The sequence below is a fragment of the Lissotriton vulgaris genome, chromosome 6 (assembly GCF_964263255.1).
Source record: "Lissotriton vulgaris chromosome 6, aLisVul1.2, whole genome shotgun sequence".
In the NCBI taxonomy this organism is placed as follows: domain Eukaryota; kingdom Metazoa; phylum Chordata; class Amphibia; order Caudata; family Salamandridae; genus Lissotriton; species Lissotriton vulgaris.
The window spans coordinates 396,491,096-396,515,851 of NC_141694.1; the positions used below are offsets into that span (position 1 = coordinate 396,491,096).

Sequence of the window (24,756 nt, forward strand, 5' to 3'; positions counted from 1 at the left end):
CTCAGTGTACAAAAAAATATTGGAAGAAATAAATTGCGAAATAAATGAAACAAGAGATTTCCTCACCCAAAACAAGATACAGAAACTGGGAAAATACCTCAAACGCTTTACACAAGAGAAGATGCATCCTTATTCCATAGAAGACTACACAGTACCGTAACAATTTATGGATAATAAATCAACAGGAGGAAATTCTTCTGATAACTCAGACTGGAGTGAGGAAGAACACTTCCCACGTAGAGGCAGAAACCAATTTAGGAATCAGCAACTCCACAGAGCCAATAGATGGCAAAGACCGAATTACAATGACCCACAAATACCTTTCTTCCGACCATATCTACCTATTTACCAGGGCTGGCAGAAACCATATCATCATGGAATTCCCCCTTACCCCAAATGATGGGACCACAGAGTATGCAACAACCGCCTTTTTTAGGAAGAGGCCAGAATCCACAAAGAGGCAGACGAAAAAGAGTGACTTGGAGCGAACAACAACGCCAGGTACTGACACACAGTATGTAGAAAGAGAAACCAGGACTGAGCTCGATGAATCGCTCATAGTAAACCTTACCAACACAGTGCTTACAGAAAACCAAATACAGGTTTTGATTAAAGGATTGGGGTTTTGTCCCGACCCCAGATCTGGACAGTTTCAAACTACGATGTGAACTAGCAGAGTTCTGCAGGAAGTTGAAATTAAAGGCTTTCTTTATTGGAAAGGAAACCCCTACACAAGAAAGTGGCACCAATCTCAGGAAAAAATCAACCTTCAAACCCCCTAACCACACGGTACCCATTGAAATACAAACTTTTGAACAAGCGATCATGAAAGAGGAAGAGAATGTTGAACAAACAATCAAAAAACCTTTCTTTAACATCACAAAATGTAACAACAAGCTTTGGATCAACTAAGAAAGAATGAAAACATAATAATCAAACCCCCTGACAAGGGGGGAGGTATCGTTCTATTAGACAAGGAAGGATACAACCAACAGTGCTTACTCCTCCTTTCTGATACAAAATTTTACTGATCTCACCCTGTCACAATGTGCTTTGTGGGTACCCGGGTGCTACCGGGTGGTGGTCTGCGCCTGTAGTTACCATGCCTCTTGTCTCCCAACTGACTGATTGGAGTGGAGACAGCTTTTCCACCTTGGTGTCGGATACATCAGATTGGGGACACTGCCCTTTAAAAGAACCTCAGATCGGACTCCGGCCCCTCCTGCTCGAGACGTCAGTACTCGTGGGCCAATAAGGAGCGAGGAGTACGTCACTGGATCAAAGTACGCTTCCAGAGTGAAGGAGACCAAACTACGGAGTGGCGAGAGAACAATAGACAAAGGGACGACACTGGAGGTAGCCGAGGCGATTCCAGGAACCAGTGGAGGAGCCAAAGAGCTGCAGAAGCCAGGAGGCCACCGTATCCATGCGACACCCCGCCACGCTTCAGGAGAAGCATGGCTTACAAAGGTACGGAGCAAGTTTATGCGGTGGGCTGGAACACGGGAGAGAAAGGTTCCATTGAGTGGTGTTTTCATCTCACTCTATCAACCCTCCCCGCTTCACCTACTCCTTCCTTGTGCATGGGCACTTACCCAATGTATAGCGCCAAGCACGCGTGTATCCCTCACTCCCTTCCCCCATATCGTCGTCCGAATTAGGGCGGTGTCCCACGTATTGTCCTTTTTGCATGTCCTTGAAGTCTTCAGATCAAGATTCCAACCCGAGTCCAAGACAGGCCGAAGAAGTCAGAAGTGCTGCGGACCAGAACAAGACGGATTGTCAAGTGTCCTAACATTGGCTTCTCTTAGGAGAAGACGATTGTATAAAATAGAACCTGCTTTGCAAAGACCTTGTTTCAAGAGCCATCTGTCTCCACGCTCACATACCCCCAGGCTACAAAACATCCTTAAGACAATGGTGGGAGAAGCAGAAACCAACTCTTGGATCACTAAACACAAAGCTGATTTTTTTATTACACAAAAAATTGCACAAAAACCCAGAACACCGTATTTTTACTCATTGCCTAAGACTCATAAGAACAGATCTCCACCTCCAGGTTGACCAATCGTCTCTGGAATAGGTTCCGTTCTTGAACCATTGTCCCAATTAGCTGACCATTTTTTAAAACCATTGGTTCAGAAAACACCACATTCCTTAAGGACACCAGAGATTTGTTGAATCAACTTATTGGGATGCCTTACATCGAAGACTAAATGTATTTGGTAGGCTTGGATGTAGAGAGTCTCTACACCAGCCTACCTCAACAACAGGACACCCTGGAGAATCTAGAGGATATCTTATTCTATGAACAGTGGCAGTATAGATCACCGAGAAACTTTGTCTTAGAATTCTGTAGACTAGCATTAACCAAAATGTATTTGAATACAATGGGTCACTGTTTGTGCAATGCCATGGAACATCCATGGGAAGCGCCTTAGCGCCATGCTTGGCAGGACTCTATGTGAGCAGGCTATAAAAACCAACATGTTTTGAACAACCAAAAACCCTTTCTTTTCCAAGATACTGTTCTTGAAACATTTTATAGACAATATCATTGTGAGCTGGAACGAAAACTGTGACAATTTCCAGAATTTTATCAAGTGATTGAACACATGAAACGAGTGGCTAAAATTTACCTTTATGGCAGACAAAAAAAGATTAGATTTCTTGGACATCACTCTATATATAGAAAACAACAGCATACAGAAGAGAATCTACTGCAAGCCCACTGCCAAAAACAGCATATTATCATACAAGAGCTTTCACCCGAGACCACTATGGGACGATGTACCTTATAGTCAATTCTTGGTCTCAAATGGAATTGTAGCAAACAAGCTAATGATCTAACAGAGAAATTGGTAAAAAAAAGAGTACACAATAAAAAAAAAAACAAATGTCAGAAAAGAGCTAGACGTCAACCGTGGGAATCTCTCTTAGACATAAGACCAAAAGAACCAACAGATACTCTTATTACATGAGTTACAACCTGCAATACAGCTACAAATGCAGTGCAAAAAGATTATCAACAAAAATTGGAAAATCGTCACCTCTGTCAATTTGAACTGGCCAAGCCGAGATTTGCAAATAAAAAAAAAACTGAAATCTAAAAGACCTACTGGTACACAGACGTCCAAAGCCCAGAACCGAGATTGAGAGTGTCACCGCAGCCTAGAATATGAACCCGGTTGCAGGACAATACCCATGTGGATCCTGTGTAGTGTGTAAACTCACTACAGCCACTAGAACCCTATCACTCTCAGAAAATTTGGTATGGACACAGCGCCAACATACCAATTGCAACTCAACGCACGTGATCTATATGATCACGTGCCCTTGCGGGCTGAAATATATAGGGATGACCTGTCGCAAAGTCAAGTTACGAATTGGAGAACACAAAAGTAACATCAAGAATAAAAGAGCCACCACAAAAATGAGTAAACACTACATTGACTCAAATCATACAACTGAAGAATTGAACTGGACAGTCTTTGAAATGCTAACAATGAAAAACAACAATGCAGAGCGAATACTGTTCGAGATAGAACAAAGATTGGTCCATCGATTACAGACCAACGTCCAAGGACTAAATGACGATGTTCCATGGCATCAGTTTTGCTGACCACTACTTGTTTTCGAGGAAACATTGCCAAAATGGATCAAATAGAATATATATGCTCACACTAAAAATCCCTAGGAAGTGACATGAGAAACACTATACCAACCACTGTCACTGCGAACACTTTTAAAAAGATCTTATGTCTCGTAACTTGTTCTTTACCAATCAAATAATAACATACCACGGGCATAATGACTGTGGAGAGAACATAATTATGTGATGTATCTCCCCTCAAGTTGATAAATAACACAACTGTCTTTCCCTAATAAGCTCAGATAAAAAACTGACAAGTTAGAAGCCACTTCCACCCTATTTCTAGTTTGCACTTAGGAATGCACACAACATAAGTTAACAAATACACAACATCAATATAGGTATTACCTATATGTGTGTCACATGTAATATTCACATAAGGAATGCAGGCAAAGTCATTTTTTATAATTTTTTAAAATTATTTTAATAAAATTCTCTTAGGATGTGCACATTAAGAATTAACACCTAACATACATATAACACATAGGTTGCAATTGATTTGCTTATCACTATCCATGGGACAAGCACTACGCAGACTATCCTCTGTTTCTACTACTGGGAGGGTACAAACTGCTGCTCCAAACAGACCTGCATATCCAGGGGAAGAGCGAGCACAAGCAGGAAATACCTGCTGAAGCTGGTGAGAAAACGAGAACGAAGGACGTCACACGCCAGTTTCAAGTAAGGTCTTTTACTAATATTTATTTTTTCCCGTCGCAGAGAAACCCGGAAACTCTCGCTGGTCCCCTGAGGAGGCCGACATTTTCGCCTACTCATTAATTAAATCCAAGATAGAGAAGCACTTCTCCCCTTGTGCCGTCTGTGTGTCCACTCAGCGTTTTGCCCAGTGTAATAGGAAGCCTCTCCTCATTCAATAAACAATGGTGATTTGCTACCTCTATGTGTTCTGCGGAATGCAGCACACAAAGAAAAAGCAAATTACTAATATTGATTGTTTATGTGAGGGAAGGGGCACCTTCTTGCACATAAACAATCATTCCCTGCAATGCAGGCACCCTTGCACTATGGTGCCAGAGTGTCTGCGTTGGCGCTAGACAGCAATTATTATTTTCCCAGTGCTAAGGAAAACACAGGGAGCACTGTTTTCTTGGAAATGGCATGTGGCTCTGCAAAACATGCTCCACGCTCCATCATTTCCTTGTAAATATGCCCCTTAGAGTACAGCCTGATGCAAAAGCTAAAAACTACATTAGCATTACTTTGTCTGTCATGTGAGAATCTAGCATTTAGTTGAAAGCCTTTTAAATGTTAATTTTTAGGAGTTTCCTAAATACAAATCAGTCACCTACCATTCAGAGGCAGAGGCTCAAGCAGTTTGGTCAGATGGGCATATGGAGAGTACAGATTTCAGGGTTGTTGCTTAGTACTAAGCCAGAATTTGAAGGCAGATAGGACTTTTCCCCTATTTGCTTTGTATATACAGCAGAATTATAAACTATGGGAGAGATGTACAAACGGTATTAACATTCACAAACCGTCTGAATTGGTTAACCAGAGCATTTGTAAATGCTAAAGTCCCTTTTTCTTGTATGGTAAATGCATTTAGCAATTGGGAAAAGTGTTTCCAAATTGCTAAATGTGGCTAGAAATGGATACCTATTTGGTATTTGGGAGAGGTGCACTATAAGCACCCCTTCCAAATACCAAAGGCCTGATTCACAAAGGTAAACTTACCCTTATGTGTAGGTTTATTTCTTTAGGGCATTTACAAACTATGAGTCAGTAGTAGACGGGTGGAGAACTCAGCATATAAAATGAAAAGTCTGGCCTATCTTTTTATGTGCAGAGTTCTCTGCCCAAACTGTAGAGTCTCCACAGACTTAAACTTACTATTAACTCATAGTTTGTGAATACCAAGAAAAATTAATTGGAAAAAAATGTAAGTTTACCTTTGTGAATCAGGCCCAGCCACCCAAATCGGAATGCTATGTATCAATGAATGTTCAATGTTTTATTGCTGAAATCCGGTTAACAAAATTGATATTTTACTGACGCCTCAAAGGGAGGTGGCATACCATTTCACTTTGGGACCCCTTCCACTTTATGAATGTAATAAACAAAAGTTAGTTTAAGAGGAAGCAGTAGTCTAGGAGACCTCTGCTTTCTCTTAAACAGACAAAAAATTACCTTTTTATTTGAAAACACAGTCCCATTTCCTATAGAGCGAACATGCAGCATTTAAAAATAGTGCCTCATTAAAAAACATTCAGAGATATGGTTGTGTGCTGTACCCAGCAGGCGAATCAATATCTCTGTGATGACTGCAACCCACACTGGGTTGCAATTTGCAACTTACCCAATTATTGTGATCGCCTACTGTTCCATTTTTTACGAACTGACCTATTAGTACATAAGTTGGTTTGCAAAATGCCACACTAGTCTAAAGAATCCAGGCTGCATCGGTATTTTACAGCTATTGTTTAGTACATCTAAACATTGACTGAGACTCAACAGAGAGCATTTGGGTAGTTTTCTGTGATCCCATTTTTGTAGGTGTAGGCACAATGTGGTTGTCTAACTATCTACTCTTTGCAATCTGATGAAGAGTTTTATAGGGAGGTTAATGTAGATCATATTACAATAAGTGAAGTGGGAAATGATCAAATCAAATACTAGCTAACTTCAGAGCATACAAGTTTTATGGTGGAGTTGATATGAGGAGGAAATCATATTGTAAAATGCAATCATATTTCAGTTGTTTAACCCACTGTGTCTTCTGTTTTTGAGATCAGAAAACACAAACCAAGATTTCAAATACATTTTTTAAATTCTATCACTGCTCCTAGTGTACTCTACGGCAGAAAATATCATGGTCAGTCAATGATTAACATATCAACATTCGATGATTGTTTACTTAACAGCTGTAATAAAATATTGCATTATGCCAGTGTGGGAGAGGTGGAAATGCATTAATTGAAAGGCAATATATTGTCTTACATATTGTCTTACAATTTCTAACTTACCATGAAAATTAAGGACAAATAGACCTCCAGTAGAAAAGTCACTATGAAATTTCAAAAGAACCTGATTGGTAGAGCTGTAGGCTGTTTCAAGTGCTGTGTTTCCACTGAAAATCCCAAGCTGAGGGGAATTCTGGTCTGGACCATCCCTAGATAAAGAAACATAAATACATTTGATTAAACAGCATAGACAACCCAACATTCTTTAGCATATATAGTAATAGGCTTAAAATGAATTTTTGTAGATGACAAATAACCCAACCAAATGATTTACAAATCATATAAAATATTTTGTTCGCTCAACTTGCATGGAATGTTTAATTTGATGTATGTTCTAACACTCTGTATCTTTTGGCTAAAAATGATGTGTACAATTTTTTTTAATTTTTTTATTTCACAATTTTTATCAAGCAGGCATTTATATACATACAGTAGAGTTTCAATGTCTTATTTTTGATACAACGAGGTTAATGCCGTATACGTTCTAACAATCTTATGTATCTCTCTCAATATTATGTCTTAGAATATGAGTTTATTTTAGTGCTAAGAAATCAATTTAAAAACATGTAATTAACATCTTAATACCATGGCGATCTTGAAGGGTCACATATATAGGCAATATATATATTATTCACCTTTAAATTTAACCTACTATAAATATATATATTTTTTCCTTCTGAGTTTTATATAGCACAAACATGACCCGAAAGTATTAGGGCACTTTACATATCCACAATAAACTCATTATTTTAGGCGATTTTAACCTATGGCCGAATGGCACCTTAGATACTGGGCTGCATAACCTTTTGCTCTCTTGTGAAAGTGTGGGCCTTTATCAATTAGTTAGGGAATCCACTCATAGAGCAGGGCATCGACTTGACCTTATCTTCTCGGTCCCACAGCTAGTACACCTGGATGAAATTTTGCCCATGGGCTGGACTGATCATTCCCTTCTTAAATTCTACGTTAACAGCAAGGGGGTTAGAACGCAGGCACAAGGCACCACCTCCGAATTTATGTACAGAGACTGGAGAGCTCTAGAGAGGCTGAGAACTACGGATGCTGTGTTCAAGGTGGATGACAGCTTCTCCTCAGACCGTCAAGTCGTTGACAATTACGAGGCTTTATGTCTCAGGATAACCACGAGGGTTGACTCTCTTGCTCCGCTTAAAACGCGCAAGCAGAAGGGCAGAGTGTCGTCTCCGTGGTTTAATGACTCTCTAAAGGCTCTAAAGCTTGCCTGTAAACAGGCGGAAAGGAAATGGAGGCAGGAATATACCGATACCAGCAGACTGCTCTGGAAAACTAAACTCTCTGAATACAAAGCCTTGATTCAGAAATCTAAATCTGATTATTTTTGCTCCACTATTTGTACCGCTGCAAATAGCTCTAAAAGCATTTTTCAGATTCTGAACAGTCTTACTCACCCTGACTGCTCAAAAAAATCGACCTCTCCAAAACAGGCCCTTTGTGATAATTTGGCTCTGTTTTTCAACGATAAAATAGAAGCCATCATTCGCAACTTGAGTACCACCCCAACCCTGTTCTGTCCCACTTATTCTTGCTCTTGGGAAGGAAGTACAGACATAGGAGCAGGGAACCCAGGATGGCAGCCTGCGGACTGTCTGTTGGAGCTTCCCCCTATTACTGAGGCGGACCTCGACAGACTGGCTCGCGGTATCTGGATCACCTCTGGACCCTATCCCCCATAAGATCTGGAAAGCTTTTGGAGAGGAACTCTTTCCTACTCTATGCAGGATCTGTAATCAATCTCTGCTTAGTGGCACAGTTCCTGCTTCTTGGAAACAGGCTCTTGTTTCTCCACTGCTAAAAAATCCTCCTTAAATCCAGAGTGTCTACAGAACTACAGACCCATCTCCTTGCTACAGTTCCCTGCAAAAATTGCCGAGCGTTGGGTGAGCTCATGTCTCTCCAAACATCTGGAGAAGCATCAATTTCTAGACGAAATACAATTCGGATTCCGCCCAGCCCACGGTACCGAAACAGTCCTCCTTACTGCTATGGAGGACCTTCGAATGCGTGCAGAAAGGGGTCAGGCAGTGGCTCTGATTCTGCTGGACCTGTCTGCCGCATTCGATACGATAAATCATGGGATCCTCTTGGAGAGACTGAGGGAGGCCGGGGTAGGTGACAATGCCCTGCGCTGGTTTCGTTCCTTCCTGCGGGATAGGAAGCAGGCTCTGTCCCTTCCCCCATTTCAATCTGCTTTCTCCCAGGTGTCTCATGGGGTGCCTCAAGGCTCGTCCATCAGCCCGATTTTATTTAACGTATATCTAAAACCTTTGATCATGTTGATAAAATCTCACAGGCTATTGGCCATCAATTATGCAGACGACACTCAACTCATCCTCTCTTGGGAGGGTGAGGAATCGATTCCTTTGGAGTCTTTTCATGATTGTCTGCGTGATACCGCTGGCTGGCTACATTACAACTCTTTACAGTTTAACGCCTCCAAAACTGAGGTTTTGTTCTGTGCTGGAAGTCGGATCCCTCGTCCCTTCCCGGTGGATTTTTGGCCTCCAGAATCCTCGGAAAAATCTCTGCCGGTCACCACTGTTCGCAATCTGGGTGTTATGATGGACAACAAACTGAGCATGGCAGCCCAGTGTCCACCTGTTCTGCCCTCATTCGGTCCCTACGTAAGATCATGCCATTGCTTCCCTTGCAGGCCCGGGCATTAATAGTCAGGTGTACTATTTTAAGTCACCTTGATTATTGTAACGCGCTGCTACTCGAGTCTCCACGCCTGCTGTTAGACAGACTTCAAAGAGTACAATCTGCTGCTGCCAAAATGGCCCTTGGCTGGCCTAGGAGTAACTCAGCCCGAGCGGCGATGGCTGAACTCCACTGGCTCCCGTTAAAACAGCGAGTGTCCTTTAAATCCCTCTGTCTCGTTTTCAAAGCCCTGCATGGACTGGGGCCCAGCTCATTGCAAGCCATGTTTGCTTGGTACACCCCAAACAGAGCACTTCGCTCTGCAACGGCGTGTCTTGTGAAAGTGCCGAGATTCAAAAAAGCTACGGCCGGGGGCAGATCCTTCGGAGTTGCGGCCACTAAACTCTGGAACAGTATGCCCCTAGATATCCGTCAAACGAAAGAACTTCTTCCTTTCAGGAAACGTGTCAAAACTTGGCTGTTTCTGAAGGGTTAACTTGTTGGCCATCGTACTGCTCTGCTCTCCCCCCGTGCTTCCTCCCCCACTGGAGATAGCTCAGCGCCAGGATGCCTGCAAGGTGACAGCTGCGCTATACAAATGTTTCAAATAAATAAATAAATAAATAAATCCAACAAAATGGATCCCCAGGGTTAACCTCAAGCTACCCTTCCATTATCATTCGCTCCAATGTATTAATCTCCTCTTTCTCTTAGGAACAGTACGGCAGTCTTTGCATTTATGTATCCCTTGAGGGCACACTGTAGCTGGACCTTCCACTTATGACCAAGTAGTAATAGCCCTTCACTCCTCTGTTTGATATTATAACCTTTACATGAGTACCAGTTGCGCTACATAAGGACACATTCATTTTTGTTAGACACAAAGAGATAAAGGGATTTTCCCAGAGTCACAAGATGTTGAGCACTTTTGCCGAGACTCAAACCCAGATCCCCAGATTTGAGGTGGTCGATAGCCCTAACCTTTAGGCCAAGTCCTCTCCCCTTATGTATATTATTGGCATAACTCTTACCTGCATTGAGGGGCAGAGAGCCATAGCTTCACATTATTTTTCACTGTAGCAAGTCTCCCTGAAATTTGTTTTTAACTCAGGTATTAAAATATAAAGAATACAGTGAGAAAGTGCTTTATTGGTTGGATGTGGATTAAGATCCTCCACAACCCATAAAGGCTCTATCCTGTTATGTCCGGATAAAGGTTTCCATAGTTTAAACTGATATCAACCCTTGAGCACACAGGCAATTCAAAGACAATGTGTACAGCATTTATAAGTACCAAAACAGTTACAAAATCAAAACCACAACACAGTAAAAATACCACTCCAATTAATAAAAAATATAGAATACTTAAACGAACAAACTGAAACCTAAACAACATAAATTCATCAAAGAGAACCAGAAATATGATTTCTCTTTAACGATTTAAGTAAACATGGTGGCAAAAAGCACAACGTAGCACTGGAGCCCAGCTTCTTGCAGTGGACCAGGACCTAGGGGTGATGTTTGGCTTACCAAAGGTTAGATACATAACAACATAACATAACAGGTGTATTTGTAAATCGCACTTATCACCCAAGGGTCTCAAGGCACTGAATAACAGATGTTTATTGGTATCCAACTGAATGGTATTCATTTTCTCAACATCAGATGGATGAAAGGCTGAGTGGACCCACCAGGACTTGAACCTGTGACCATGAGGTTGAACACAAGCCGCTGCAGTGGATGCATTAGTCCTCTAAGCCACCAGACCCGGTTCATCACTCATGTTTGGCCTGATCAGAGGTTGGGACAACCCAGGGCTGCTTAACAAATGAGCAAGCCCAGACATCTGGAGCCAAAACAGGAGGGGATCCCCTTGGAAATTTGATGGGAAGGTAGCTGAAAGTAATGTCAGCTAGGAATGGAGCTGAGGTCCTTAGATGAGCTCTTCACAGAGGAAACATGACAGCAACATATTGGATTACCTTGGAATGCTCTGTAGGAGGATTTTAAGGGGGAGGGGGATGATGTGGTCTCCTAGATTTGGCCAGGGGTGCCTGGTATCTAGAAAGTTCCGTGCACATGTATAAACCATTGTACAAGGCATTAACAGAAAAAATAGAAAATAAGATCCTGAGCCTGGACAATGACAAAAGCAGAGCTATGTACAACTGGAAGGCGAAACCATCTGATGCCCTGCTAAGGATTCTGTCTGCAAATGACCCAGGTCTACCTGGATCTCTCATGGGCTTGTGGTGCTAGCCCTCTTATAGCCCATGAGGACCACTTGGGGGGAAATCAGGACTCCGCTGCCACCCCAAGTCCCAAGGCAGCCAGGTGTTTCTGGGGCTTGAAAGTATGGGCATGAATGTGCTCTGTTGGCTATTAGTGGATAGGCTTTGCTGGAATCCCCTACCAGCAGTAGAGGAGCACCAGGAGCCAGACTGGAGCAGGGAGACAGTACACTAGCTAACCCAAAGTGCACCTTTTAGAGGCCAAGAGAGTTGCTGATTATGCTCCAGATGGCTAGGGAAGCAAGTGACGCACACAATTTTTTAAATCACAATCCAAGCGATTCCTTCCTGAAGATTTGACTTTTGACACCCACAGAAGAAACCATAGAAGTAACACTCCACCCTACTTACACATCCCACGCCCCAGATAGATCAATGATGAGCCCAGACCAAGAGACTGCTCCTGCCACCTGTGCATGTGTCTGGGAGGTGTGGGCATGCTAGGCTGCAGCATTCCTCCTGCCCACATCAACTGCTGGTGGGATACAGAGAGAATGCCAGCTCCCACACCATTACAGTGTTGGCCATGCAGGGAGTCAACGGAGCAAAGCGGGTGTGGGCTCCCTGTGTTGCCTAATGTTTTAGAAGGCTATGGGTTCTCTGAATGGGATCAAGGCACCCAATTAAAAAAATTAATAGGAAAGAAAGACGAGCAGCAAAGCTCAAAATCTGAATCTGAATCCCAAGCAGCGGGAGACCCGGTATGCATTGCTCCCTGCCTCGGAGACCCCCTTTAGGCCACATCTAGATTATTTTCTATATTTTCTGTTGCTTGTGGTGCCCCAACGAGGAACAGGGGCACCACCAATGCTTAGCTAATTCATGGTGAGAGGTTGCAGGAGGTGCACTACAGTTTTGACCAGGAAATATTTATCCAAAGTATCCCTACCTCTCCCAGGGGATTATATCCTTGACCCCAGGACGGGTTCATATTTGACTATATAACATCATTAGAGCCAGAGCTTTTACTCTACGGGACCTAAACATTTTGAAGATTAATACATGTTTGTATTGTTCTGAATTTCAATGCTTTATCGAAGGAGTTATGGGACAACATTGCAATGCATACATTCCTAATGGTTACATTTAAAGAGACTATTGAGTCCGTTGGTTTTACTGGGGATTTCAAATGTGTGACCCATGCATTATATTTGTGGTTACCCCTTCACAAAGCCAATAGGCTTGCCTTATACATTGATGTTGTGAAAATGTGACCAAGACATACGCCTGCATTATTAGAAATTACTCCTCCTCCTTATTCTGTGGTGTTATGTCTGGTATAGGTGTGGGGTCTTGTGATTGTGGGGATCATGACACACTGGGTTCTAACAAAAGTAATTCCATATACCTGCTGTATATATTTGTAATTTAATGCACATTGGTTATTAATGTATGTGTAATAAATGTGCCTTTCCTTTTTTTCAAAGAAAAAACACTTACTAGATAGTAATTTAATGGGTGCTGTTGAGTGCCAGCAAATTGGGATTGTTAGACCATGCCACCTCCCTTGAGTAGGCCTTGGACTGCTTTGCTTCACTACCCTGAGTGATTTAAGTGTTACAATGGGGTACTTGGTTCTTAGTAAAGTGACAATTTAGGACCTATTCCTTTACACCCTGCATAACAAATAACCCAATTTCATACTGTCCTGGCCAGCAGTGTCCCAGTGCACAGTCAAAAAACCACAAGCATTAGTCCACAAAAAATAGGGTGACCATGCAAAAAGAGTCCCTTTGTCGCAAATAAGTTTGATGGAGCCTTATGTTTTCACAGGAGAGTTTCTAGGCTGCACCAACCATGTCTGTGCACTTTCAGAAGGCTATTACCACTAAGTGTGATCTGAATGGCAATATTTTTGGGCTAAGCCCTGACCTACTCTATATTTTCATTTGTCTACATGGAATCTTGTAGCACCTGGTCTTTTTCCATCTTCTGTTCAGGAGACCATGGGCCCGATTCATGTAAGAAACTGAGGCAGGTCATACTTTAGGACTGTTGGTATTCACAAAAGGCATTTACTACTTGTAAATGCCCTTTGTGAATACCAAAAGTTGAACTTTACAACTTTCAGTATTCACAAAGGGCATATACGAGTAGACTTTTGACTTATTTTACCTTTATTAATCAGGCCCAATGTGCTTAACTGTAACGATAATGAGCCTAATGCAAGATTTAGCAGAATAAAATTAAGTCTTCTTATTCATGCCATATATATCTAGTTTGAATTCAAAGATTAATCTAATGAAATCTTATTATGTACAAGGGAACCCCAAAATGTAAATATCACCCCATTTACGTGAATGAGCATGAGCTATCCATCGTCCCTTCTTTTGTGTAACTCAGGGTGCAATGCGATGCAAAAGATTCATGGAACACCTTGGTTGGATGTATGACGTTACAACGCATACCATTACAACTACCTACCATTACAACGCGACCATTACAACGCATACCATTACAACGCATAGCGCTTTGAGGTGCTGGATAGTGGTAAGTATAATTTACTATTCTAACTCCAGTCCCCGTGGACCCTAGGGAAGGTGTTGGATAGTAAATTATACTTATTCCCTATCCTAGAGCGCCCCCCAGCGCAATGCGTTGTAATGGTATGCGTTGTAAAAGTCGCGTTGTAATGGTAGTGCGGAGTAAAAAATGCGTTGTAACAGGTGTATACCCCTTGGTTCAGTCAAGGAAACCACAATTAAAATATGTTTTAGAGGTGTTCTGGGTTTTGCCAAGAAGTTGTGGAAAAAGCCCGAATGGTAAATATTACTTATTTACAAAGCCAAACAGATCAGCCTGTCCTTTTAAGGGGCTGGTAAATGATAACAGAAAATTGGTCTATAAAGATGCTGTTTGTAGTCGTCCTCTTTGTATTTATACCAGAGTTGGGCCTAAGCCACATCGAAAATCTGATACAGATATAGATCTGCTCCATGTTATTGTGGCATAATATTTTGGACATGAGAAGAGGTGTCCCTCAACAGAGCTAATATTCGATACTGCCTCTCACTTGACTATTCGCATAATATTCCTCATGTTGAGGAATGCTAAAAAGCTATGCTTTAGCATGGGTAAACCATATTTAGTTCTTTTTGCTCCCCCCCCTTCCCAAGATAACTCAAGGGGTCAGCAGAGGGATCCTTAAAGGTATGGGGTTAAGAATGCTTCATATCAAGAGGTTGAGGAAGGAGGGAAAAGTGAATCCAGGTCTATCGTTAATCTAAATGGGAATTATCCCTCAGGCTTACAATATCATCTGATGTTGGTTACGAACAGCTTCGATTCCTTTTGATGCAGATTGAATTTGTTTCACCTCATGGCCTCATTCCCTAGAAAGAACGATTGGTCAACAACTCACACCTGCAGTCCTCGTGAGGCAACGTCAACAGAAAAGCACGCTTCACTTTACCATGCTTTGTATTTTTTCTTGGGGCCTAGAAAAAGGTTAATTGAGCCTCTTATGCTCAAACACAAGTTTAGAAAATGCAGGCCCCCCTAGCATATTTATAGGATCTGGGGCCTATGGTTATATGTTCAAATGTGGTGCTGTATATTAAAACATCAATATGAATACGGAAAGGACTGGAGGGGTATTGTATAATATCTTGTTTTGAGGTGTGATTTTTTAGCATCCTAGGGAAAAAAACCTGAATCAAATGTCTGAGCAAGTATGTAATTGATAATTTGTATGGCTATGAGACTATGCAAGGTGATAACTTCTCTTATATGTGAAGCTTTTTTAATACAAACATGTATGAGGCACATCATGGAACCTGATTGGTGGGGCGTTGTACCATACACATTGTAATCAACATTTAATCTGGGTATTTGTCATGTCTTTTGTTATCTGCTTTCATAGGTTTTTCTGTTTTAACTTTTTGGGTTTTCCTGCTGAATATTGAATAAAGTGTATTGGGTATATAATAGATGTATGTTAACTCTTTTCTAAATGGGAGCTGTACATCATTTGGTGGCTTTCCCAAACATGGGTTCCTGGGGGTACATCACTGTTAACTACAAATCCTTAAGATTGTTTTTCAAATTCACAGCTTGAAATTGTTTTTAAATCACATAATATTGTGATTCTACATGGATGGATGGCGGGAGGGAGGAGATTGATCTCTCTCTCTCTCGATGCTATGCCCTGAGTGAGCGTTAATTTGTTTGGATTGTGTGCATCTTGGCTGGCTTAGTTCTCCGGTCTGAGTGCTACACCATCATAGGGCAATGTGTGCAATGGAAGCTTAGTCAGAGTTCCCACAGGAAGAGCATTGTTTGTTTCACTAATAACATTGATGCCGTTAGACGCATTTCTACATAACTTATAAAAAAAAGTTCATCCACCTTTGCTCCTTCTTGAAAAGCTTTGGGGTAAGCTATCACACGGGGGCCATGAAAATGGGGATGTCCCACAACATTTATTTCCATTTTAATTCCCATAGGAAATGTTGGCATGCAATAGAGAAAAATAGCTGAATGGAATTACACCGAGTTTGGCAACTGTTGAACTGTGGTGCAAATGCCTTTTGACCGTTTTGAGGAAATTCATGTTTAAACTGAAAGAAGTGTTTGGGGTGGTCATGAAGGTTAATATCTGCATTGCTGGTGTCCAGATATGCTTTGAATGGCCACTTTAAAGGGGTCTCGTCAATCCAGATTCATTGGTCACAACCTGTACAATATGACTCCCCTTGACCGGATGGCCACAACATGGACAACATGGGGCAGCCATTGCAGGACCCTGGGTATGGTCCCCATTGAAATGCATTGTACCGAAAGCCTGTTTTTGAAAGTCACAAAAAAGAGCACATGTAAAGGCAGCCACTACTGGCATCATCCCCCACCAATAGTACCCTCGGATTTCCACCTTCCTGTTATTTGGCTGCCTGCCACATTCTTGGTCCCAGTTCTGGACAGCCCTGTCTCTCACCCCCATGACCACCCCTGGCCATTGATAGGGGGAAATGGGTTTGCCCCACCCGACGCTACCAGGCATCCCACTGTGGCCCTGCCACCATCCTGTTTTTTCCACCTACCCTCCTCCTACCCTGTCCCTTCCTGCAGGCCTCTGCCAGGCATGCTGGAGCATCAAGCCTAGAACTGAGGTCTAAAGCTTCTGGTATTGAGACCTGACTATGGATAAGTGTTGGGTAATTTATTCCCCCTCATTTCCCATCATCCCTCTCATCCCCCTCCATATTTATCACCCTGCCTAGTAACATGTCCGAGGGGTCTGCCTGTTCCTGCTGCTGCTTTATCCCCTTTTGAACCCCCAACCCTTCTTTTTTCTCTTTTCCTTCTCTTCTTCTTCACTGCCCATGTCACTGCCAGTCCCATGAACTGTTCTAATGGCTGCAACAGCGCTTGCAGCCTCCCCCTACCTTGCACACAATTTCAAAAAATGTAAATGGGCTAACACACTATATTGAGTGCAAGAAAGTGCAGCCAAAACGAATGTTCATAGCCCTGTAACAGGAGACACACCTCTCCAACCTAGAATCCAAAAAACTGTGCCGGGATTGGGTGGGAAGAGTGGTCCACAGCCGCTGCCCAGTGCTGGTGGATGCATGCCTTTGCCCATTCAGGAAATGTGGTGTTGCGATTCTCCTCAGCAGGTCGATGTTTATCACTGACATGAAGTCCTGGTCAGGCCCAGGCAGCCAGTATAATTTTGACAAGCTGAGGTTTGGGGACGAACATTCTGCATAGGTTCGGAGTACACCCCAGTGGGCAGTAAGCGTCCCTTTTTCCTGCAGCTCAACCTCCTTCCTCACACAAATTGGGACCTCACACTACTTAATTTAAGGGCGACTGTTACCTGGCTTGGGACATGGTGCTGGGGCCAACCGGTCAACCAGAAGTGGCCAACAAACCAGACAGGGCACTCCTGGGAGACGTGATTTCTGACCACGCCTTGGGGGATGACTGATGTCTCTCTTATCCGCGGACAGGGTGTAAACCTTCTTATAGCCTGTACATGGCACCCAATCCAGACTAAACTACATTCTGGTATCCCAGTGGGTGGTGCCATTACTGTGATATGCGAATCATGGAACCTGCACTCTCTTGTTTCCCTTGACCTATGGCTCACCTCCCCAGGTCGCAAGCCATGGCGCCTGAACATTACACGCTACCACACCCCACAGGGTAAATCCCAACTGTGCTCACACGTCTCTGTATACCTAAGAGAAAGCAGGGGCTCGGTTTCTTCCCACAGGATCCTGTGGGCAGCTGCAAAGGCGACTTTAAGCAGCCTACTCATGAAGGATTGCATCTCTGGTAAATGTGCAGAGACTAACTAATCAGAGGGGAGGGGAGGGTGATATTACAACCCTCATGTGCCTCTACACTGCAAGACACTCATCTCACATGTGCAGTCGACTGGAAAAGGCCTGTATGGACCTCAACGCACTATATGCATCCAAGGTTGTATATGCACTACAGAGGCTTAAAGGCTGCCACTATGAGCAGAGGAAAAAGGAAGGGATCTCTTAACTGCTCAACTGCAGCAACAGGAGGGTGCATTCACCATTCTCATTAGCCACTCCATGAGCAGCAAAGTTCTCACCTGCCCACAAGACATAGCCAATGAATTTGCGACCTTTCACCAGACACTATACACCCCAGAGACGACGTCCAGCGTTGAAAAAAAGGAGGCCTTCTTTGAGGGTTTGCACCTTCCTAGTCTTACCGAAGAGGGGCAGACCCTACTTGATGGTGGAATCAGTCATTCTGAGATAGCACAAGCCCTCTCTAGACTCCCCTACCATAAGGCTCTTGGGGAAGGCAGCTTCCCCGTGGAGTTATACAACTAGGTGGGTGGAGACATCATTGACTCCCTTTACGCCGCCTTCAAGAGGCTGGCCAGACAGGCTCTCCGGGCCCCATCTTTAACAGGGCAGTGATAGTGGTTCTCCCCAAGCCAGGGAAGGATGCCAACCTACTTGGCAGCTGTAGGCCCATCTCCTTAGTTAATGAGGACATACAAATCCTTGCTGGAAAGAGGTGATCCTGTCCTTGATGCACCACATACAGGTAGGGTTGGTCCCTTGGTTGGTGCTCCAGGAATCACCTCCATACCCTCACTCATGCCGTATGGGAGGCCAAGAACCTATCCTACAAGGCCCTTTCCCACTCCTTCAACCCTCGGAAGATGTTTGATAGGCCTGAGGGAGGTACCTCTTCGCCGCTGAAAATATTTGGCCTAGGTGATAATTTTATTAACAATATACGCTGGCTTTATGACTGCCAGACTGAACTGGACAATTGTGATGGCTTTCTGTCAGACTCTTTCCTGATCTGGAGAGGAACACAACAGGGCTGCCCATTATCATCCCTGCTGTTCCTATTGGCGATGGAGCCCCTTGTAGACACCATCTTCTAATCGCCGCACCTCAGTGGTGTACCTCTGTTGGAGGGAATGTCCAAGAACTATTTGCATGGGGATGACATACTCCTCACCCTCATGAACCTCCATCGCACGCTATGATTGGACATCATCACTGACTTTTCAGCACTGCCGGTGTACCGGGTGAATTGGAAGAAAAGTGAGGGGCTACCCCTATTGCACATGACCACAAGGATGGTGATCCATAGCTATCCCTTTTGCTGGACACCATTGCACCTCACGTACCTAGGGATCTTTGTTAACTGGGACTGGGACCTGGGCCATATGGTTGGAGACACTCTGGATTCCCTCATAGCCCGGATAAAATTGGACTTTGAAAAGTGGTCTCATCTGGGTCAATCTATGTGGGGCAGATTACAGGCAGTGCGATGGTCACACATCTGTGGTTTATCTATGCCTTTGGCATGTTGCCTCTTTTGGTCCCCCAGTCTACCCTGCCTGCAGTGGATGAGGGGATCTACTCTTTTGTCTGAGGGTCCTCTCGACCCCCACCTGGCCTCTACCAAACATCTGGAAGGCTGCTCATGAAGAGGCCTGGGTCTACCCTCATGTGAGCACTATGCCTTGGCCATTTACCTCTCCTAGATGGCCTATATGTTCCCGGGATGCCCGACCTGCCACAGTGGGTGACTGCCCTATTGGTTAACACTTGCCTATGCATCACTGGGAGGTCTTCGACTGGGAACAGTGGCGAGCAGCAGGCATACACAGCCTCGACCAGGTCATTTCCCGGAGCCCTCAAACCCTTCGAGAAGCTCTGTGAGGACTTTGGCCTACCACCTGAACAGTCATGGAGGCATCTCCAAAAGCAGCATTGCCTCCAACTCAGCCTGGGAGTGCGTCCATGGGCCCTGCAGGCCTCCTCGATAATCTCCCACTTGAGGACATGGGGCCGCTCCTGGGAGGTTATGTTGGGGCTCTATGACCTTATGATTTGACACATTCTCGCCTCGTCACCTAAACAACCTCCAAACAAAATAGCAAACCCAACTGCAGACAGAGTACGAGGTGGGCGACTGAGCTGAGCTCCTGAAGGCACTTGACCGGGGCACAAGGGAGGCTCACTTGAAATTCGGCCTCCTCAAAACACTGGATGACTGCCAGTGAACTCTGATGAAGGTGCATGCCACAGGCCTGGTGCCCCAGGCAAACTTTTGGCTACCCACTGTAATCTTGTGCATGTCCTCTGTCACTGCCCTTCAATTCTGCCCTCCTGGGATGCAGTGGGGACTATGTTGGGTGAGGCACTGAGACTCAGGACACCTCTCCACATATTCTGATTCTTTTTCATGGTGCCTGTGCATCTCCGGATCTCTCAAGCATTCAGCACCACCTACTGCAAGTGGCTTTGGCTAAAGTAAAGAAATGCATTCTTCCCAACTGGCACTCACCCACACCCTCTCACATGAGGAATGGCTGGTACTGAGGTTCCATGTGGCCACCCACAAACGCATCATATACAACCTCCAGGACAAAGTGGAGATATTCCTCTATCTGGGAGCCTGAAACACTACTGAAATTTCATAGGCTGCCAACACTTCAACCAGGAAATGTTGGCAGTCATCTTGGGACTCAGTTGAACCGAGTCCCATAGAAAATGCAAAAAACAAAAAGGATTGAAACACCCTGACCTCCCAGAACTAGTTTTTTTATAACTTTCAGCAGGATCCCGCTGAAAATGTTTTAAAAAAATTAAGTTGCGGACTCCAGTGTTTTATTATTAATTGGCCACCTGGTTTGCCAGGTCCTAATAAGGGAGGGGGCGTATGGGCCCCTCTCTGAGGGTCTAATCTTTTTTAATGTAGAATGCGGGGTGGCTGGCCTGGCCTTCTCTATTGCCTGGGGACCACCACCTCCTCGGGGCTTATATTTTTATAAGTGGGAAGGGGCCTTTTGGACCGCTCCAGCTCCGGGGACAGCCACCTGCCTGGGGTTTTATTTTTAAAGTGGGAAGGGGCCTTTTGGACCACTCATGCTCCGGGGACTGCCACCTGCCTGGGGTTTTATTTTAATTTGATGTGGTGGGGTGCATGGACCCCACCGCAGCTGGAGGCTGCCAACTTCCTCGGGCATTAATTTTTAAAAATGTGTGGGGCTGCGTGGACCCCCCCAGCAGCCCCAGGGACCACATTCTCCATGGGACAAATATAAATAAAGGAGGGGGCCCTTTGGCCCCCCTCATGGAGCCCTAGATGGCCCAGGGGACCACCGGCCTCTAGGGCCGGCACCTGCAATGTCCCTGGGTGCCCACCCCCAGGACATTGCTATTTGCAATGGGTGAGCTCTCACCAAGTAATATCAAACACTGCTACGCGTTGTGCAAGTGAGAGCAGAAAAAATGCTCTTGCCTAAACAGAGGGGAGTGGAATTGCTTTTGGACAGAGGGAGCTGCATGTCAGCAGCTCCCTCTGACCAAATGCAATGCTGGCCCCCACAGGATGTGGGGAGCCTGCAGGGAACCTGGAGGCCTTCAGATCCCCCTGCGAGCCTAACAAAATGTACTGGGTACCCTTGATGGGACCAGGGCATCCAGTAGTGGGGCCGGACTCTAGGGGATCGGGCCCCAGGGCTCAAAATCAGCCAGTTGGGGGCCACCCTCATAATATTAAAAAAATGTAAATACTTATAAAGGCCAGGCCCCGGGGGATGTGGGCTTGGGGCTGGAATCCACCTTGGAGGGGGACAGCTCAGACCCCTTCACCCAATTAGAAAAAGAAAAGAAAAGGCTGGACACTGGGGGATGGGGTCCTCCGGGACAAAATTGAAGTGGGTGGTGGGCAGCTCAGGCCAACTCATTGAAAAAAGGCCTGGCCCTGGGGATGGGGTCTGCAGGGCAGAAAAAGGCCCCGGGAAGAGGGGCCATTTAGCCCCCTCCCTTAACCCCTTGCATGCTCATGACGAGCTCAGCTTGTCATGAGCTACAGTGCTCCGGTGCTCATGACAAGGGAAAAACGAGTCTAACAGATGGCAGAAGGGCACAAAAAACTAGTCTAACGGGGCAGAAAGGCACAAAAACGAGTCTAACAGAGGGCAGAAGGGCACAAAAAACGAGTCTAACAGAGGGCAGAAGGGCAGAAAAACAAGGGAAAAATTAGTCTAACAGAGGGCAGAAGGGCACAAAAAACGAGTCTAACAGGGAGCAGAAGGGCAGAAAAACAAGGGAAAAACGAGTCTAACAGAGGGCAGAAGGGCAGAAAAACAAGGGAAAAACGAGTCTAACAGAGAGCAGAAGGGCACAAAAAACGAGTCTAACAGGGGTCAGAATGAATCCCGCCCTGCGTGTTTGTCCATGAAGATGCCACCTTTTTGTGCAATACCTCTACTCAACTGGAGTACTTTCTACTGTCTAATTAGTAAGTGCTCCCTTGTTGGCTAAATGTATAGGGGCAGATTTACAATAACTGGTGCATTCCCAGCGATGCACCAGTTATTGTGCGCTGCAGCTCCGCCACCCAGCGCACCATGTGGAAAAAACGGCACAGATGCGTGACGCATCAGTGCCGTAAAAGCTGCGTATTGCTGGAGCTGTGTCGCGCTTGCGACGCAGCTCCAGCAATGCTCTGGGGGGCCCTATCTCACCATTGCTGCATCAAGCCTTGCGCCTGCTTCAAGCAGGCACAGGGTTTTGACGCAGCATTGGCCTAAAAGTGACTGAGTGAATTCTTGTAGATTTCACTCAGCCACTTTTAGGAGGCGTTCCTGCGCAGGACGCCCCCCCCTGTGCCAGAACGCCTCCTGATGGCGCAGGGCTTTACAACGTGACGAATCTCTCAGATGCGTCACATTGTTAATACCCAGCACCATGGCGCACCTTTTGTGCTGCCGCTGCATCACAAAAGGTCTCGGTAGAGGGTGGGAGTGGTGAACCAGAGGGTGGCAGTGGTGAACCAGAGGGTGACAGTGCTGAACCAGAAGGTGGCAGGGGTGAACCAGAGAGTGGCAGGGGTGAACCAGAGGGTGGCAGTGGTGAACCAGAGGGTGGCAGGGGTGAACCAGAGGGTGGCAGGGGTGAACCAGAGGGTGGCTGTGGTGAACCAGAGGGTGGCAGTGATGAACCAGAGGGTGACAGTGGTGAACCAGAGGGTGCTGTGCCCATACACGACCGCATGGGTAACTTCGCCCGCGAACACGCAAAAAGCCCTGCGGACACGCTAAAAACCCCACGAACACGCAAAAAACCCCACAAACATGCAAAAAAACAAAAATCTGCAATTTTGCACGTATTCGCGGATTTTGCAGATTGCGAATTCGATTTTGCGCGAATTCGCGGAACGCGAATTCGCAAATTTCGCCCATACTTAAATTTCAAACAATTGAAATGGCAGCCGCACATTGAAAAACTTACCCTAAGTCATAAACGGGTTGTGGGAGTTTTTGGGAGAGAGGACCGGGCCTCAATCTTCAGACCTATCGCCCCTGCTCTGGAGATTTATGCCGCAAAGGCTGTAGGTTGCCCGCTATATGGAGCCGAGCTCTGGGGCTTCAATAACGTAGATGCCCTTGTGACAGCTGAAAATTGGTTCTTTAGAGAGCTTGTTTCACTTCCCAGGGGAACTCCTAGTAAACCCCATTCTGAGTGACCTGGGCCGCCGTTCAATTGGTTAGCAAATATAAAAAGGCTTCTTTTGGCCACCGGCCTTAACCATGCATGGGAGTCAGGGGTTCCGTTGTCAAAAACAAAAATTTAGAGAGTTTACTGGACATGGATTGATAATCAAGATCATAGAGATCCTAATCTGGGTAGTCTGACTGACGAGTTCCGCCAGCACAAGACAGTGCCTCGTCTTGAGCCTTACATGGATTTTATCCATAAACCTAGAGACAGGGCTCTCTTCATTCAGTTCAGATTGGGAACCCTTCCCGTCCACGAACACACAAACAAGTGGAATCCTCCCAACCAAACGTCTGCTGATTGCCCATATTGTGCAGGGGTAGTTGAAAATATTCCACACTTCTTCTTTGTATGCCCAGCCTACATTAAACCCAGATTGAAGTGGTTAAGACCTGTCAGTCGACAGCTCGAGACCATTAATCACTCGACTGCCCTCAGAATTCTTCAAGCAGATGTAAATACCACGTTAGCTTGTGGGGTGGCTAAATATTTAAGCTGGGCTTGGCTGCTAAGATCGAAAGCCCTATGATGAATTTGTATAGTTACCTGTTTTTAAGCTCTCAACCATCCTGTTTCTGGTTTAATATGTTTTTACTATTTTATTGCAATAGTGATTGTCACTATAATCTTTTTCCCTGATTGTATTTTGAATGAAATGTGTTTTTAATTGTGATGTGCTTTCTAAGATATTTCATATCGAAATAAAGCTTTGCTGAACTGAACTGAACTCATTGATACAGTTACACACATACTCACTAGATACTCAGTGACCCATGGAGGTACTCAGACAACCAATCACTCACCCATACAGAAACTCACATACCCACTCACACAACCATACAGCCACTTAGACACCAACTGTCAGACAGATATAGACATTAACACAACCAGTCACTCATCCATACGTTCATTGACACACCTAATCACTCACTTATACAGTCAGTCGTGCACCCTCTAAATCATAAATCAGCTAAAGAGGCACACTATATATATAGAACATCCTGTGGTTCGTTCGTTTTATCTAATCCCCAAAGTCCACAAGGACTGTAACAGACCCCCAGGGCACCCAATAATTTCCGCAATAGATAGCTCCTTGGAAAATGTATCGAAATACATAGACTTCTTTTTACAGG

General features: G+C 44.7%; 1 protein-coding gene across 1 annotated transcript in view; it reads right to left on the minus strand.

Moving 5' to 3' along the window:
- Positions 1 to 24,756, minus strand: part of CSMD1 (CUB and Sushi multiple domains 1) — a 3,932,590-nt gene that overhangs the window by 786,543 nt on the left and 3,121,291 nt on the right. The window contains exon 44 of the mRNA XM_086925641.1: positions 6,637 to 6,782. Coding sequence (XP_086781767.1) covers positions 6,637 to 6,782 — 146 coding nt within the window. The remainder of the gene's footprint in view (positions 1 to 6,636; positions 6,783 to 24,756) is intronic.